Source organism: Muscardinus avellanarius (genome assembly GCF_963383645.1).
Source record: "Muscardinus avellanarius genome assembly, chromosome: 1".
NCBI lineage: Eukaryota > Metazoa > Chordata > Mammalia > Rodentia > Gliridae > Muscardinus > Muscardinus avellanarius.
Genome location: NC_137786.1, coordinates 83,044,127 through 83,064,064, shown reverse-complemented (window position 1 = coordinate 83,064,064; position 19,938 = coordinate 83,044,127). Strand labels below are relative to the sequence as shown.

The 19,938-nt window shown below is 38.3% G+C and overlaps 1 protein-coding gene across 1 annotated transcript in view; it reads right to left on the bottom strand.

Annotated features, from left to right (window-relative positions):
- LNPEP (leucyl and cystinyl aminopeptidase) overlaps positions 1–19,938 on the bottom strand; it is a gene marked incomplete at its 3' end in the record, with an annotated part of 91,010 nt that extends 71,072 nt beyond the window's left edge. Inside the window, exon 1 of the mRNA XM_080711933.1 lies at positions 19,795–19,938. Within this exon, the coding sequence (XP_080568059.1) occupies positions 19,795–19,813 (19 nt within the window). The 5' untranslated portion in view covers positions 19,814–19,938. The remainder of the gene's footprint in view (positions 1–19,794) is intronic.

Genomic DNA, 19,938 nt, shown 5'->3' with positions numbered 1-19,938 from the left:
TATGTAATCTGTGAATCAGCATAAGTTTAAAAATAGGCTATATGAAGATGTGTTGAATATACATACAATTTATTACTATCCTTAATATTAGAACCATGTATAAGACTTATAATTTGAAATACACAAATTTTTTGATCTTCTAGGTTCAGAAAATCTCCAACCTTATTAAGATATAAAAAATTAGATACAGTGTTATGACTTTAGCTAAACCAGATTTAAAAAAAAAAAAACTGGAACAAAATCACGTCATTCACAAGAAGAAGGAAAGACATGGGGAACATTATGTTAAGTGAGATTAGCCAAGTATTGAAAGAGAAGGGACATATGCTTTCTCTAATATGTTCAAACTAGGGAGCATTGGGGATACCAGAGGGACTCCAGATAATGGAGGGGAAACCTCAGCAAAGCTAGAATGGAAGGGTAGCAGAAGAAGAAGGCTGAGGTTGATTAATGGAGGAGCTACATTCAAATATGTGTAAAAGTATGAATGGTCAACCTGGACACTCATTGCTGGGAGGGGGGGAATGGGGAAGTGGGGGGCACCAAGCACTGTCTGAATATATGCCATTTCAATATGATCCACATAAAAATAAAAATAAAAACCTAAAACCATATTAAAACAATCACATATCTACTAAAATCTTCAAGTTAGCAGAGCCCTTGTCTAGCAGACAATATTCCTGGGTTTAGTTCCCAGCACCACACACAATCCCTTGTATACACATACACACACACCTCATCTAAGTAAGCTATACATGCTATCAAAAGTTAAAGACTTCAGGAAACTTAAATTAGGTAAATGTATTTATATGATAAGGCATAGACCAAGGATCAAATTCTGGTGTATCATAAGCCATGAAAAAATAATCCCAACCACATCTCTTCCTCAATTCTACCCACAGAACACCTCAACAAAGAGATAGTTATATTAACTATAAGTTAATTATAAAGATAAAATCAATCTTATAGAAAGTATTCTGGGACCAATATATTCACAATGGTCCTTAAAACTGGAAAAAGAAGCAGAAGAGGAGAGGATTAATGTTAAAAGGACTTGACTTGCCTTTGCCAGCTTTGAAAGTGAAAGAGGGCTAGAAGCTACTGAATATGGCTGGCCCCTCAAAGGTGGAAAAATAAAGGAAATGGACCCTACCCAGACCCTATAGACAGGAACACAAACCCGGGAAACCTCTTGATTTTAGCCTGAGTCTGACCTGCAAAACTATAATAAATTTGGGTTGATTGCTAAAATTTGTGTTCATTTGTTATAGTGGCAATGGAAAACTAATAAGCATGGACAAGATTCATGAATAGACAACTCCCCTTCAGCACTTTGGGGGAGTTAGGAGTTACCCAAAGTCCTCTGTGGCATTTCCAGCTCTGCTTAATATAGCTATTAGGTAACTCAACTAACTTACGAAACAGATGAAGAAAGCCATTCTGAGAAGAGCAGCTGAGATCTCTGGGAAAACTCAAGACAGGCAAGCTAGTATGATGGCTGCTGAGTTGGGTGTCAGACAAGTCTAGTGAAATACTGGGAGGAACTGTGAAAGTCTAGACAAATGTTGCACTCAGATTATTGCACAGGTGTCCACGTTTTCACTTCACTTTGTGAGTGAGCGATTGTGGAGTCCCAACTTGGTGAAGCAGCGCACATTGGGGTGAGTGCCTGTTTTCACTTTGTTCTTTTCTTTCTTCATTTTGCCAGAACACGGTGTAGTCACAGAGTAGTATGGCAGTGCCATTTAGGTAAAACTCCACTGAGTTTCACATTTCTAGTCAGAGAAGTCACAAAAGTAGCCCCTGCAACCTCCCAGTAAGGGACACCAGAAAGGAGAGAATCGAGGATGAAGATCTCCTAAATCTGTCTATAAACCCACAAAGTAACAATTACAGCTTACCACTCAGCTTGTACTTACATACATCTGTGTACATGCATAACAGACCGAAAATAATATAGCAAAGTATGTTCCTTTCTATTGCTGCTGTAACAAAATGCCATAGACCTAAAGACTTAACACAAGTTTATAATTTTACAGTTCTGGAGGTGAGAAGTTCAAAACAAGTCTCACTAGGCTGAAATCAAGGTGTCAACAATGAGATGTCCCTTCTTGAGGCTCAAGGGCAGAATATGTTTCTTGTTTATTCAGCTTCTAGGCAGTGTTTACATTCCTTGGCATGCACTGCCTTCCATCTTCAAAGCCAGCAATGGCCTGTTCAGTCTTTCTCACACTACATATTTCTCGTGCTGACTTTTGGGGTTTTTTCTTCCACTTTCAAAAACCTATATAACTACATTAGGCCTACGTGGATAATCCTGGATAGTCTCTTATTTTAAGGTTAGCTGATTATCAACCACAATCCTAACTGCAACTTTAATTCTCCTTTACAAGTAACCTAAAAAATTTCCAGACATCTGTGGGGAGTCATTATTCTGCCTACTATACAAAGGCTATGAGAACTAAATTGAGATTGGAACTGCTGCCTCAGAAGGCAAAACAACTCAAGGTCTGAACCTGAGCAGCTGGAACATCTGCTAAAGCAAAAATACCAGCATTCTTCAAAGAACTAACACAAGAGCCAAGGTCTACACAACATGACATTCACAGTGTCCAGGATATCATCCCAAACTACTTCATGTACACAAGACCAAAAAACTATTAATAACTCTCAGTGGAAAAGACAAAATAGATAAAAGGACTTTCAAGCCATTTAAAGATTTTATTGTAACTGTGCTCTGAAATAGTAAAGAACATATTCCAAAAAAAAATAAGACTCTCAGCAGAGAAATAAAAACTTTAAACTAAAATTAGAAAAAAAATCACTAAATAGGCTTCAGGAATAGGATGCTGGTGATGAAAAAAAAGAGAAAGTTTAAAGTTCATCCTAAAATTTAAAGATCACTAAGAAAAGAAAGATTGAGGGAAAAAATGAGCAGTACCTCAGGGACCTCTAGACAATATCAAAAGGACTAAAATATATTGGAATTCCAGAATGACAGAAGAAAAATATTAGGGAAAAAATATTATCTAAAGAAATAATGGCCCTAAGCACTTAAAATACATACATGTGAAAGATATAATTGTACTGATTCAAGAAGCTCAATGAAATTAAAGAAGAATAAACTCAAAGATAACCATTCTGGGACAGAAATAATCATTCCAGGCCAAAAAATAAAAACATGAAACCAACTAGAAAAAGCACAATACATTACATATAGGGTAACAAAAATTCAAATTACCATGGATTTCTTAATAAAAGCTAGAGACTAGAAAACAATGAAGCACTATCTTTAGTGTTTTATGTAGAGAACTGTTACATATGCATATATGAATGTTATATATACATAACGTGATATATATATATATATATATATATATATATACATACATACATACATTCTGTGTAAACATGTATCTAGAATTGAAGATTTCTTACCATTCCATAAGACAAAAAAATCCAATTTAAAGGAAGGGAAAAGAATCTATATATTTCACAAAAGATAAATTAATGGACAACAAAAAAGAAAAAAGGTCAGAAAAAGATAATAGTCATGAGGGAAATGCAAGTTAAAACTACACTAAAATACCAGCATACATCCATTGGTTTAGCTAATGTTAAAAGATTAACCATATCAAATTATTAAGTACTCTCATATACTGCTATTGGAAATGTGAAGCATACTACTAGCTTAAAAATTTAGCAGTTTCTTAAAAAGTTAAAACGTAAAGTCACAAGACCTACCAAACCCCTAGGTATTTAACTCAAAAGGAAAACAAAGACAACAACAAAACAAATATCCACACAACGACTTGACTAGGGTATGCACAACAGCCTTATTTATAACTTAAATGTCTATCAAGAGGTATGAACAGATAAATTTTGGTATATTTATACATTATAGCACTATTCAGTGATTTTTTTAATGGAATTTTTATCCTGTGAGTAGAAGTAAGGAAAAAAAAAGGAGTATGGAATGATTCCATCCATACAAAATCTATATAATTACATTTATATGCAATTCTAGGAGATGCAAACTTATAACAGAAAGCAGATCAGTAGTTACTAAAGAATGGAATAGAGGGAGAAGTACGATTCAGTTTTTTTCATTTTGCCTTAACTTTGTCTAGAAAATATAATACTAAGAGTCAGATATATGTAACTGTTCAGCACACTGATTTAATTATTCAAAGGCTACTTTAAGAGATGTATTCATTTAGAACAATTACTATATATTCACATGCTACATTCCAAGTCTTTGTTCCACAATTACTTTCAGTCCACTCACATCAAAAGGAGCCAAAGTCTTCTGGATAAAAGTATGTATGATATTTACTGTAAACAGCAGCAGAGTGAAGGGCTAATTCTCCATAATATTAATAGGTAGTTCAAGGAATTTTGAATGGATGGGTAAATGTATCATCTACTTTTCTAGATCCCCAGTTCAGTCAGGGGAACCTCTATGCACATTCTAGGATGAACATGTTTACATCTGATCATTTTACCATATGAATTATTCTGGGGGGGGAAGAAAGACAGTTTAGACTATCATTTAAAACGAGAATTTTACAGCTTCAATACTCTCTTTTATCACATAACACTAATGTCTACAGACAGCCTAAAGCCACTGACAAAACTGCTATTGCCAGGCTAATACAGAATATGCACCAACAACAGTTTTATTCATTCTTTGATGCATCTAGTAGTCAAGGCTTACCAGGTATTTTGAATTATCTGGTGAGCATTCCTTAATCTCTGGTGAGCATTCCTTAATCTCAAGGATAAAATCAAACATAAAGTGACAAATACTAACTAGAAACAGGTACAGCTTTCAGAATCAGAAGTAGCTTGCATTATGCCACACAAGTATTTTTACTTTGCTAACACATCTGGTGGATAAAGTAAATCACAAAATAGTTCACACAACTAAGACATAGACCTAGTGTGCTCTTTGAAATTATTTCGTTGAAAAAATACCAAAATACAATTAGGCAAAAGAAAACTTTCAGACCAACAGCTAAAACACATGAAAATCCCAGAAATAAAAGAACCACACATTTCCATATATGGAGTCACATATTATGTTCCATATAAAGGAAACCAATGCATCGAGTGAAGGTCCCTCTCTGTCTCATTTTATTTTATGGCATAAACTGGATCTTAAATGGCCTCATATCTGTGTGTGAGAGACATGGGACAGGAAATGTAGAGGTATTAGTTGATGGAAAGAATTAGTACCACTTGCTAATAAGAAAGTCTGAGGTGTTAATTAAACTCTTCCATTAAATTTGCTCTAAGAAAAGGACAAGATAAAAGATCTTCAACCATTTTGTGATGAGACCTGTCTCTGTGTTTATACCTTACCAACATATCACAGTAACAAAATGCCAATCAAAAACATGAGGGTCTAGCCCCCCAGGTAGAGAACACCTAGATGAAAATCAGTGTGTGGCTTAATAAAAGAACCCTCCCTTTCTGATCGCCAGCCAAAGTTATGGTATAGCAAGCTCCCTATAGATTATCTGTTCCAGGTTTACTTAAGTCCCACAGGCTGGTCCTATTAGACCTGTTTAGTCCCAGAGGCAAAGTTTAGAAAAGGTCAATCCAAGTCATCTTTGGTCCCAAAGAATTCAGAATAAAAGAAGGTTGATTCTAGTTCTCTTAAAGAGCTAGATCATTCTATGGCAGAGCAGGTATGGGAGAAAAGGATTTGTACCATCTAGACTCCTGGGCCCTCATATCCAAACAAGTATTTTAAAATTTTGTTTTTGAACTTAGCCATATAGTCTTTAATTCATTAACAGACTTATCTTAATTTTTAGACTTACCTAAGACTACTAAAGGGCTAAGAAGTTAAATGATATATCTCTACCTGTGAACTAGAGGTATGGGGATGCTTATGAAAAATCCTTTACGAATAAACAGAAACAGGAATTAAGATATATATATGTATTATAATTATATATATAATTATAATACATATATATTTTATATATATATATATATAGTTTTTGGGGGGTGGGGGTGGTACTGAGGATAGAACCCAGGGGCATTCTAGCTCCAAACTACACCCCCAGCACTATTTTTATTCCTTGTTTTGAAACAGGGTCTCACTGACTTGCAAAGGGCCCCACCTAGCTCTGGTTGTCCTTGAACTGATCTAAGGTTCTCAACCTCCCAAATGCTGGAATTACAATTGAGAGCTGCCATACCCAGCTAAGGAATTAAAAGATTTTTTAGAGATAATTAGTTTTTTTTAAAAAGTCTATGTCCACCCAGTTTAAGAAACATCCAAAGTTGAAATAAATGACTCTGGAATTCTCAAATAAACACGAGATCTGAAAATGTACTTGTCAATATGTCTAGTCAGAGCATTTCTGCTTGGTAACATTAATCTATCCCAAGAAACTTGCTACTCAGTTTCTACAAGCAGTGGACTCTTATTCTTCTCCATGTTACGGTTTTGAAGCTACGGTTTGAGAATGTTATGTTATGGTTTGGGAGAAACTGTCCCTGGGGACCCCTGTTAGGGTCCCAGACACAATTTCCCTCAAACCACAACAAAACCCAAAAACAGAAAAAAAAAAAAAACTGTGGGTTCTTATCTTGAGCTAAGGATAAATACACATTAGCCCGGACTCTTGCTGAAGATTTAAAGAAGTTTATTAAAAAGAGAGAAATACAGAAGATAGTTACAGCCCCATGCCATTCAAGAATAATTCTGATGTAGTTTATGTCTCTGTAAGGTTCCTCCCCCGCCAAGGTGTCTCCTTTCAGGAAGGTCAATCCCCTACCAGCCTAGCTAGATTATTATATAGATCTGTCTTTAGAAAGAGGATGTCCTAGCCTGGCGTGGGTGGCACACGCTTGTAATCCCCGGTTGGGAGGCTGAGACAGGAGGATCCTCAGGTTCAAAGCCAGCCTCAGCTGGCTTAAGAGACCCTGATTTCAAATAAAATATAAAATAGGTCTGGGAGTGTAGCCCCGAGGTAGAAGGCCCCTGGGTTCCATCACCAGTACCAACAACCAAAAAAAAGAGGAAGTCCTAGCTCCCCTCTCCTATGGACTTGCTAATTACTTTTAGCTAAGTCAATCTAACTTTCAATAGCTGTTTGCTTCTTGACCAAAACCAAGACCAAGTCTTTCACAGATTTGCCCCTCACCCAATTTTTGAAATATCTTAATAATTAGAGCTTTCTCAAATCTTCCTAGGTCATTCCAAATACTGGTACACTCCAGTTCCTGAAAACGTAGGTCCAAGGTTTAGAATAATCGCTCTCAAGATGGGTAAGGATACCCGTGAGAAGCCCTGATACCCAATCTCAGGGGGTCTTCAAGGTCAAAACTATTTCTTAATAATATATTATTTTATATTTTCATTCCTTTCTCAAATCATGAGCATATAGTAGAGTTTTCCCAGGGTTATAGTTTATGGGACAGCACAACAGACCAAATGCAGAATCAAGTCCGAAATCCAGTTTCTTCTATTAAGATAGATATTATGAAAATTTGTAACAAAGTAAAACAATGCTTCTCACTAATATTTTTATTCTCAGCAGTAATTTTTAAGACAGCAATTATCTAAAGATATAACTTACATATATAAAAGCTCCAAAGATCCAAAATGCTTTATTTATTTATTTATTTATTTATTTATTTATTTATGTACTATGGATGGAACCGGGGAACATTCTACCTCTGAGCTATACTCTCAGCTCTATTTTTATTCTTCATTTTGAAACAGGGTCTCACTAAGTTGTGGAGGGCCTCACTACATAGCTGAGGCTGGCTGCAAACCTGTGATCCTTTTTTCTCAGCCTCCCAGGCACTGAGATTACAAGCCTGTGCCATCAAGCTGGCCTGGCCTCCACAGTACTTTTTTTTTTTTTTTTTTTTTTGGTGGTGGTGGTACTGGGGATGGAACCCAGGGGCCTTCTACCTTGGGGCTACACTCCCAGACTTATTTTATATTTTATTTGGAAACAGAGTCTCTTAAGCCAGCTGAGGCTGGCTTTGAACCTGAGCGATCCTCCTGTCTCAGCCTCCAAAGTGTAGGGATTACAAGCATACGCCACCACACCCAGCTCCACAGTACTTTTTAAGTATAAGAGGGTCTTGAGACCAACTGATTAAGTGGCAGAATTCTGCCTCCAAAGATAAAGAAAAAACTCCTAAACTCTAAACTCTCCAGACAACTTTTTTCTTTCCTTTCCTTTCCTTTCCTTTTCTCCAGTACTGGGAGTGGAACCCAGAGGCATTGTACCTCCAAGCTACATACACCCCCAGCCCTACTTTTTATTCTTTATTTTGAAAGAAGGTCTTACTAAATTGCAGAGGGCCTCACTAAGTAGCTGAGACTGTCTTGGAGCCGCAATCCTCCTGTCTCAGCCTCCCAAATGCTGGGATTACAAATGTGTGCCACCATGCCTGGAGTCTCCAGACAGCATGATTTGCACATTCTAGTCTCAATATGTTTGAAAATACATATAAAGCAAATACACACAAAAAAAATTATGATCTGGACCACTCTATGGCATGCAGGACTGAAATGAGACAAGGGGTTTTGAATTATCTGGACACCTATGTCCTAAAGAACCACATATCCTTCTCTGAGCATCTCCAGGTGGAAATGTACATCCCTATAACTTACTCCTATGAAGAAATAAAACCACCTTTACACTGAGGTTTACAGAAAAAAACTGATCAAAGTGAAGGCTCTTATTAGGGATTAAATCCCCTCAAAGTTCATGTGTTGAAGCTTGACCCCCCCACACACACACCATGGACTATATGTGTAGCATATAAAGCCTTTGAAGTGGTAAGGACAAATGAAGTCAGAAGAGCAGTGCCCTCATCTACTAGGATGTGAATTCTTCTAAGAAGAGGAAGAAACACCAAAGCTCACTCTTTTCACACATGCAGAGGAAGGGCCATGTGAGGACACAGCAGAAGGAAACTGTGGGAAAGTGACAGACAGCTTTCCACAAAAGCTAACCATGTTGGCACCAGATCCTGGACAACTAGTGCCAGTGTCTACCGTATATGTCTCTTTATTATGGCACCCAAAGTAGACCAATATTCTGCCTATACTATGCTCCTATATGATTAACCCATAACTATAGTAAGGATGAGAGAAAGGTATGAAAAAAAAATCCCAAGGGAGAAGGGACTAGTGAATCAGTGTCCTCATAGTACCACACACCATAACTTGTTATATGGCCACTACGGTATTGTGTAGGGCTTTTTCTTCTCAAAATGTCATTTTATTTTTATCCTTAGATTAACATCAAGAAAGAAACGTCCATACTCTTTTTCTTCCTGCTTAGAGTCAGGTCTAAAATTCATGCTTTCATACATTAGCTCACACTGCAACTAACTCACTACACTAGTTAGTCTGCTGTCCTTAATAGAAAACCCTGCCTTTTAGTAGCCGTGCACAGTGGACAGTCATGACATAGCATCACCTCCTTTACTTTTTAATAAGGCCACATGAAAGGCTGTGTGTGACCATTCATGCCTCTTACCAACTCTGTAGGCTATCAGAAAATTCCTTTTAAAAGCTAAGTCTAATTGGGTTGGGAGTTACTTTTGTGGCTCTCTAATGAAGGAGAAAGTGCCGAATACAGTAGGCCTCACAACACTATAGGAAGAAAAACTGATTTAACTGCACACTTAGGTCTCAAATGCATAGCAGCTCTCCAGCTATGAAATAAGCACAGAAGAATAAAGATGGAAAAAGGAAAACACTGGGCTGTTCTTTTATTTTGATTTTTAAAATCTTCAAAATAACAGGCTCCCTCCCCCTGCATTATCTTTTCCCTCAAACACTGAAAACCTGTCTTATTACCACTGTCTTCTCTGTGGAAAGCATATGGTCTGAATATAGGAAGTGCTCAATAAATACATTTCACTGGGAAGAAAAGGTGAACAAACACTGGTAAGAATGTTTCAAGAAGTAATATGGAAGTACTCTATTTGCTTTAAAGTTTATAGAAAAAGGCAAAAAATTAAATGTTCCTTTAAAAAAAAGAACAACAAAAAACATCCAAATTAAAAGAATACAAACAAAACAGAAGTGTTATTTGTTTGGGAGTTGTTCAAAGTAACATTAATCTTGGAGGGCACTTATTGAGCATTAGATATGTGTAGAACACTGTTCGATGAAAACTACCAAAATAAGAGAATTGTGTTTTTATCTGCTGTGTTTAATTAATGGTTCTTGGATGAACATGAATGAACAATCTTTATAGGGAACCCAAAATGTAGTTCTATTTAGAAAAAACAGTCCTAAACAAGCAGTACCTCTGCTTTTGTAATATACCACTTAGCTACTTTGAGATTCCCTAGGCAGAAATGTGGATACAAACTTATTTCTGTGGGAAAATAAAATCTCTTTACCCTGAAGTTTCCCAAGAACAACCCTGACCTGAGGCAAGGAATATGTGTCTATCTTGTTTCCATGCAATCTACCCCTCTAGCCGCCAGATATGTAAAAAGGCTTATTCCTTATATCCTTTATTTGGCCAAAATCATTAGCTTTTGTGTTTTATAAGTTTAAAATATTATCTTTGTGAGGAAAAAAATAGACCCGTAGATTCATGGCAGGGTGGAAATAGGGAGATAAATTGCCACAATTCATAACAAGATTCTCAGCCAAAACCTGCTGCCAGCTTACATTCATTCAGCAAAAAATAATGAGATGCTGCAGTCACTAGGAGAAATGCAAATTCATTAGTAAAACTAGCTTCTTATTGTGCTTCCTGTGAGAAAAAAAAACAGATACGAACTTAAATACACATCATCTTACAAACTGTTTTCACTCCTGATGCCTGTGAAAAATAGCCTTGTTCCCAATTAATGAAGTCTTTATTTTATGTATTTTTTATATCTTCATGTGAACACTATCTCTTTTGGTCTATTTTAACTCCACTAACAGATAAACTATATTTAATAGTCTAAGATTAAAAAAGTTCTACTTCTATGAATAATGAAGTGCTGCACATTACATTTGCCTGAAGGAACCAGAAAAACCTATCTATGCCAGAATTAAACCAGATATGGGAATGAAAGGTTCCTCTACTCTTAGGCAATGCTTCCTTTAAAATGTTGCAAATTCATGATTGTTAATAAATACAAAATTGAAAGAGCCCTCCCTACACTGGCCAGGAGACTTCTGTCAAGAATTAAGATACAAGAAATATCATTTGTTTCCAAATTTTCAAAATCTCACTATGGCTGGAATAAACCCATACTACAATGTATCTTAGACTACTGCCAATATTATAAAATGTTATGAGTTTTATGTATCTTTTTGTTTTTTTAACTAAGGATATGAAAACATCCAGTAATGTCCTTAGGTAAAAATCAGAGTCTGGGAGTGAAAAGCCAGGATATGAATGCAGCAGCCTGAACCCCTTTTCACCATTATCTTATGCTATACAACAATCTTAAAAAATAAGGCAAATTCATGGGTGATCTCCAAAATAAAAAAATACAGAACTAAATGTATCGGAAGGAAGTGTGGGATGGGACCTATAATTCTCAATCTGGCAGTTTCCAAAGAGAGTTACTCACTTGTCCATTCTCATCTTTTAAAATTAGTTCTACCAGAATGTAAGCTCCTCAAGGGACAGGACCAGGTGGCATTCCTACTTGTACAACTCAGTACACCTTGGACTAAGAGGCACAGTAGTCAAAGACAGAGGTGAACGCTGAGAGCATCTCACTGCTCTACCTTTATCTTTGTCATCATGACTATAATCAAAATTCGCATAAAGATATGCCACTTTATTCATTTAAGAAATAGCCAATATATTCTTAAAGAAAAATCAAATTACTTTAGCTCCCATTTTCAATTTTCTTTTCCTTTTCCTGGGCAAAATTATTTATATTGTTTATATCGAATTTGTCCCCCAATCAAATTAACAATCTTTATCTTGTAATTTTCAAATCTTAGAACATCGGTCCAACAGTCCTTAATAATTCTGAAGCTACCTCTAAAGATTTAGTTCTAAGAAGCAACTGAAATGTCAATGATACCAAAATATTTATGCTCATCAATTTCTCAAGCAATTCTGCATATCTGCATATGCAAAGACTTTTGTATGATCTAAAGGTAAAAAAAACTTATTTTAATTCTATCAGCTGGAACTCCTTATTTGAAATGGAAAATGGCACTAGGCATAGTGAATATTTGTGAGTTCATTAAAAGAAAATTACTATCACTGAATGGGACCTGCAAAGAAAATTTCTTTGATACATACAGAAAGCTTGTGTTAGAAAATATCTCAGTTGTGAATAAATTTGCTGGTCAGTTGTTGCTTTAAAAGGAATGTATTTCTTATTTCCACTGAGTAGCACCTATGCTCATAGTAATCTATGCTCAGCCTGAGCTGTGTTCTTTTATTTATTTTTTTTTTTTTTTGCGGGTCCGGGGATGGAACCCAGGGGCATTTGACCTCCAAGTTACATCCCCTGCCCTATTGTTATTCATTATTTTGAAACAAGGTCTCACTAAGTTATGGAGGGCCTCACTAAGTAGCTGAGGCTGTCCACGAACCAGGATCCTCCGGTTTCAGCCTCCCAAATGCTGGGATTACAAGCATGCGCCACCATGCCCGGCTGAGCTGTGTTCTTAATTTGCCACCCAATCCAGATAACTGAAAAGCCTATCTAAGTGGCTCCAATGGTAGGGAAGATGCACCTAGCATCCAGTTCAAACAGCAGAGAAACTACTAGTATAAGGGTGTCTTCACTCAAACCCCTGCACCCAATCCTGGGAACACTAGTGGCTCCCACCAGTCATCAAGGATCACTGCAGACTCCCTTACTTAACCATGGAGGGAGGCTCTTTTGGCAGTTGAAACCCAGCAGGTATCACACTATGTATGTCTTCATACACTACCGTACCAACTTAAAAAAAGATCTTATATAGCCGGGCACAGTGGCACACGCTTGTAATCCCCGCACTTGGGAGGCTGAGACAGGAGGATTGCACAGGTTTGAAGCCAGCCTTGGCTACTTAGTGAGGCTCTCAGTAACTTAGTGAGACCCTGTTTCCAAATAAAATATAAAAGTAGATCTGGGAGTATAGCCCAGAGGTAGAAAAGCCCCTGGGTTTCCACCTCCAGTACCACAAAAAAAAAGAATCTTATATGAACTTTGCTCCTCCCAACCACTCCCATTCATCTCTAAATTTTTCCTTTAAAGACAACTTTGAAATGATGTCATGCTATTTCAGTGATGAATATTCTGACAATTATTTTTAAATCTTACAAATTTAATACAGCTAGGTACTTGGGAGGTCGAGACAGGAGGATCACAGGTTTAAGTTGCTAGCTGCAGCAACTTAAATCTTACAAAGCAATAATTTCAACTGTGAGAAATACTATGGCCCAAAGTCTCCTCCTCCATCAGAAATCTCCTGTATGACACCAAATGACACTTGAAGCAGTTGTCTGGAAACTACTACCCTGAGCCTTGGCCATCATTTGCTGCAAGAGGAAGGCAGCACACCCAACCTACAGAGGTACCTGTTTCTCACCACACTCCCCATCCTCCTGGTTCCTCAGTGGAAGAAACATCAGGGATCCTTCTTTAACTCCCTTAACCCCACAGCATGGCTTGGTCTTCCCCAGTAGCCCTGAGCTGGAGAAGACTGTCCCCTCCTTCTCTCTAACCCCACCTGTCCAGTGTAGAGAAATCCAGATAATCATAATCGACTCAAGTTTTGTTTCAGTGATTACATTCTTGAAATAAGTGAAATGCCAAAGACTTTCATGAAGCAATACATACAAGAAGGAAAATAACTTCAAAGGGTCTCCTACAGTTAAACTCCATTTTCCACTGGTTTTTTTTTTTTTTTTTTTTTTTGAAACTCCCTTAGAAGCTTGAATTTTGAATTTTATTTGGCAAATGACCTGGTTTCCTCTTAGTTTAGATGTTAAGATTAGATTTTAAAAATTGTTTCATTGTTCAACCACAAACACCAGTAGAAAAGCGAAACAAAACCAGGCAATAAGAACATTAAGTGACTGTTCCCAGGGCAAGAAAAGGTGGATGATCTATAGGCATCTTTGTATTATTTTCCCCCCTTGGAATAAAATCTAAAACATTTAGGAAAGTGAAAAGTCCTAACTTAAAAGCAACTATGAATTTTCTAACTATGACAGAGAGAAATCAGTGTGATTAAATTCCTAGCATATCTCTTCCTTCCAGGGCATATAAATACCAGTCTTAACTCATTCACCTCTGCACTCCTCATGTCTTTTTGTACAGCCAGACCCATCTAACTCCCATTTCCCTCTCTCTTTCAACTTCATACAATGTCCTTGCTCCCCAACCAAGGCTCATTTCTGAGCCAAAGACTTGTAAGACTCAAGGCAGGAAGAACCATTTTGAAAATCTTCCCAGTAGCTTCCTCCTTTACCTTCAAATCTCCACATTCTTTTCCTCTTCATCACTGAGACTCCTCTTAAAACCCAATTTTCCCTAAAGATCTTTGCAGGATTCAAAGTATCATAGATGCTCCTAGGACAATCACAAATGGATTAGGGCATCAGATCCAATTATAAAGTACTTCTATGTACCTTTCCATGAACTCAGGAACTGTTAATGTTATTGCCCAGAAGCACCAGGGCAATGCCTACCTTGCCCCACAAAGGCCACCACAAGGAGGAGGAGCTAGACCACCATAAAGGGCTCTGAAAGTCCACTGACAATCCTGGTTTCCTGTGAACACTTGGAAAAGGTACGTATCTGAAATTCAAGTTTAAAAAAATGTTTTTCTATTTGCTCCAGTGGTATTACTGAAAGGCTGAGTACTATTAAATCAACTCCAATCTCCCACAGTTCTCAAGACTTGAATAACTGACAGAATATGGCTACACTGTGCCACGGGCCTCATCTAGCTCCATCATAAATTCTGAGCTGACAGTGGCTAAATTCTTCCATATCACAATTTCCTAATGTTTTCACAGAAAAGGTCACATTCTTCCCTAATAGGAAAATTACACAGAATCAGCAAAAATGTGAACTTGGTGGTAGATGTTCTATGATCTGGTTATACAGAATATTTCTTTCAAAATTAGGATATTAGCCAGGCATGGTGGTGCACACTTGTAATCCCAGCACTTGGGAGGCTGAGACAGGAGGATCGCACAGGTTCGAAGCCAGCCTCAGCTACTTAGTGAGACCCTGTTTCCAAATAAAGTATAAAACTAGGTCTGAGAGGATAGCCTGGAGGTAGACTAGCCCCTGGGTTCCACCTCCAATACCCGCCACACACAAACACACATTAGTATATTGTCCTAGACAATGTTGCACTGTTTCTGTATTTCTACATTTTACACTAGCACGTAAACTAGACTTTTCCAACTCATTTCTCTAATATAGGTTATCATTATCTGATGACAGATTTATGGAGATTCTTGGTAACTATGCCTAACAGAAGATCTACTTGTAAGTGAGCATTCAAAAGATAGTGTCTTCCGGGCGTGGTGGTGGCGCACACTTGTAATCCCCACACTTGGGAGGCGGAGGTAGGAGGATCTCGCTAGTTCCAAGCCAGCCAAACTGGCTTAAGAGACCCTGTTTCAAAAAAAAAAAAAAAAAATAGTGTCTGCCTGAGCAAGAACTCACTCCCTGCATATTTTCTGTTAAAAATAATTTCTTTATAAACACTTTTTCTGTATCTATATTTTTTGGACTGAGTTCTCAAAGATCACCTACAGAAAAATGATAATCACTGGCTAAAACCATTTCTAAAATATGCTGTTTAATTTTTTATCCTGTTTAAAGCCATTCTTGAAAATATAAGTGATAGCAAAGAATTTTTCTAGTTTCTACCACTATTTTCTAGTTAAAAACTGGGTTGGTTTCTAGATATAACTCAGTCTGAGACTGCTAATGATGAAAACTCTCAATTTCTATATACTCCTGTCTCCCCCAACTCAGATAAACTTAAGACAAAAGAATAAAAATAGAATTTAATTTATATTCCCCATATAAATATATATATATACAGAGAAACTATAAACTTCTATTTCATATGGGTTTCCTCTCAATGCAATATCATATATGTGTATCTATGTATGAATATGTATATATGTACATATAAACACATACATGTGTGTATATATATACACATACACACACACACACACACACACACACATATATATATATATATATAGAGAGAGAGAGAGAGAGAGCGAGCGAGCGCGCGCGCGCCTGCGCAGGCAGACGGGCTGGCTCACACATGCAAACAAAACGTGGTTAAGGTTACATTTTTGAGAGATAACGCTAAAAAGTTGTTTTGGAAGACATGCTTACCTAAAGAATGGCTTCATAAGAAAAAAGATGAAATCACAATTTTATATTGCCTTACAACTCACAGATATCTATTGTGTTGCAAAAATTTCTCATTTTGGAAACTGAAAAATACTTTCAACTGGATACCAATCTGAAAAGAAAAACAAATTTCTAAAACAGAAAAGTTCTCCTTGTTTGATTATGTGTACCAGGCTGCAGTAATACATTAAAAAAAAAAAAAAAAAAAAAACCTAACAAACTATGCTTTCAGTTCTGGGCTTAGAAATACCAATGTTTTCCCTCTAGATTTACTACATATCACATGACAAACTAGAAAGTAGAGACAAAATACCTACTGTATATAGCAGGAAGTTCATTCAACAACCTTTTTAAAAGCCCTTCTAGTGAACATTTCTAGTATCCTCAAAATGAAGTCACAAATTTCTAGGCCCAACCACAGACCTTCTCAATCAAATTCTGAAGCTGAGGCCTGGCTCTGGCCTTTCTTGAATTTAAGTTATTCTAAAATATCCCAACCCTCCATGTAAATGAGGATAAACAAAACTAGATAGAATATCAGTCACTTGCCTTAATCTAGTAGTGCCTCTATCAAAATAACCTGGGTAGCTGCCATCAATTTTTGTTGTTATTGTTCTAAATATATAAACCATTACTTTCTAAAACTTTTACCTACATTTGTCTAACAGAGCACAATAGTTATTGTGAAACCAATTCTGAGTACTAATCCAACACATCTCTCTCCCCATTAAAAAAAAAAAAAAAAGTGACCAGAGATCCAAAGCCAAGCCAGATGTCCAGTCTTCAGCCTAATAGTCAGCAGTCCCTCCCAAGGGCAAGGCCAAAAATATCTCCTGAGCTGAACAGGAATTCCTGGCACTAATGTCCATCCTTATAAGCCTTTTCTGGAGACATATATTTTAAATAGGTTGCAGCAATATGTTACCTGGATGGGTTAACAGGTTAACAAAATAAAGAGAGCAGAGCCCATGAAAATGGGTCGTGCCAGCAACAAATTTTGATCAAAAATGGGGCAACTACAGAAAGCCCAACTGGAATTGATGAGTACTGAAAGCCACAATGACACAACAGAAATTAAATTCACTTCCCTTAGAAATTTATAGGTCAGAGGGTGAAATCATAGATAAGATTTTAACTGAAAGATATGTGGTCCTGAGTTATCAAAGCTATTGTTGTTAAGCTCTCACATCTCTCTATATACACAGGGACACAGGAGAAAGTGGGAAAGACTTATTAAGAGAGGATAAGCTGGGTGTGGTGGTGCATGCTTGTAATCCCAGAATTTGGGAGGCAGAGACAGGAAGATCACAGGTACAAGGCCAGTCTCAGCAACTTAGTGAGCCCCCAAAACACACACACACACACACACACACACACACACACACACACACACACACGGAGTCTGTTTCAAAAATAAAAAAATAAAATAGGGCTGAGTGTGTAGGTCATAGGCAGAATGCCCCTGAGTTTAATTCCCAGTACATGTGGGAGAGAAAGAGAGAAATTGAATGCGCAATAAAAGCCAGTATCAAGCTTGATAAATTCTGCAATCATAAATTCTAAAATAATAAAGTGCTCTGCAAAAAACCACAGACCTATGGGAGATATGTATTTTTATGCTCAAAAGGCCTAAGTACAAAGATAAACATACTTTCCACTATACCATGTTATGTTTGAAGATGCTAGAAAATTCTACAGCAAACCTTCAAAAGTTTTAAACAGCTAGTACATCTTAAACCTGAAAAGCACCTCAAATTGCCAGTATCTAGTTTCTTGTTGATTTTACATGCTGTAGTTTCTATTTTCCTTATTAAAAGCCACCAGATCAGACCCAAGGAGTGATTACTACATAAACGAACGCACTGCCAATTTATCTCCAGCACTGACTTTGAAAATGGGGAATAGATAGGAAAGGAATAGCAATCCAGTTCCCTACATGGAATTTGAAGTGTTGATTCTTTTCTTCTTTCTTTTTTTTCTCTCTCTTGGATTTTTCCATTGTGATAATGTAATAATTTTCAAATATTTACTTCTAGAGTAGAATATTCTATTATTTTATAATGAGAGAAAAGACTCTAATTTTGAGACTTGAGAACGTACTCTAATTCTGTAGGTGAAGGTTCAGCAAATCAACTAGCACAGTAATCCTGACCAAAAATGGGTGACTCAGCCTGTGACTTTTTTTTTAATTAGGTGAAATTTCAAATTTAAAATCCTACAAAGATAGGAGCTTCAAGTGTTCTGTCTCATATAAAAAGTAAATCTTAAAATATTGATTTGCAAGGACTTAACGGACCTGTAGTAAGTATTTTTACACTGAAGTATTGTTTGGTATGTACGGTTCTTTTCAGCTCAAATCTTCCTTAATTCTCTAAGTAACTTTATCAGACTATTCTTAGAGCCTTAATGATTACAAACAGCACCTGAATAAAAATTTCAGAATTAAAGTTGCCTTCATTAAGCCTAATTAAACAGTACAGACAGAAAGATGGCAGTAAAATAAAGAATTGTGAATTAGAGGCGAGGAGACTATAATGAGTAGTTCACAGTCCCAGGAATGAAGGAAAGCATACAACAAAGTCTGGCTGGGATTTAGGATAGAGTGGGCGCTGTCTCTATCTTCTGGGTGGTAATTAGTCCACCCAACCAGCAACACACTTTGTCTCCTATTAATATGATACTCTACCTGAAGTAGCCAACCACCCGCAAGTAAACACATGTCAACTAGAGAGCGAACCCTTGATTTAATATGAAGCGCCCCTTATTTGCAGCCTTCCTACTTTCTGTCTTAAAAGGGCATCCTTATGCTCAAGGGCTGCAAAATGATAAGACATCTCACCCCTGGGTCGTTTATTCGACACTTGTGGCCCAAACAAAAGCCATCTTTCAAACGAGTGTGGCATTTAGTGGCTCCATTTGGTAAAAGGCTGTTTTCAGGGTGCTGGCCTGGCCTCTCGCCTCTGGTCACACTGTGGTATCACCGTGACGGACCCAGGATATTCCCTAAGTCTTCGATCGGGCGCCGGCGAGCGGAGCCGCACCGCCCTGCGGCGTGCGGGCGGCGGCGGCGGGGCCGAGGAGTCTTTGCGGTAAGTTTCCCCTCCTTCCCCTAAATCAGAGCCAGGCCCCGCACCCCAGCCCGCCCATTAAAGTCGTGCGGGCCACTCGCTGAAGGACAGGCGCCGCGACCGGCCGCCGTCCCGCCGGGTCTGGGGCCGCGCTCACCCGGGCGGGGAGCGCGGCCGAGCCCGACGCCAACTTTCCCGCGGCTCCCTCCCGTGCGCGCGCGGCGCAAACTTGGCGTCCGCTCACCTGGCGGCGCGGCGGGCCGGGGTCGGGCGGCGCTGACCTTCACGCGGGCCCCCCGCCTCCGCCGCCCCGGCCCCCCGCGCGGCCGCGCGTGTCACCCCCAGAGCCCGGCGCGCGCGCCCGCTGCCCACTCACCGTTGGTGAAGGGCTCCATCTTCCCGCCGCCGCTCCCGGCTGCCGCGGCGCCCCGGCTTCCTACTCCGAGAGCTGAAGCGGCCCGGCCGACTGAGCATGCCCAGCGCGGCCTCGCCCGCGGCCCGGGAGGTCCGGAGGGCGGCG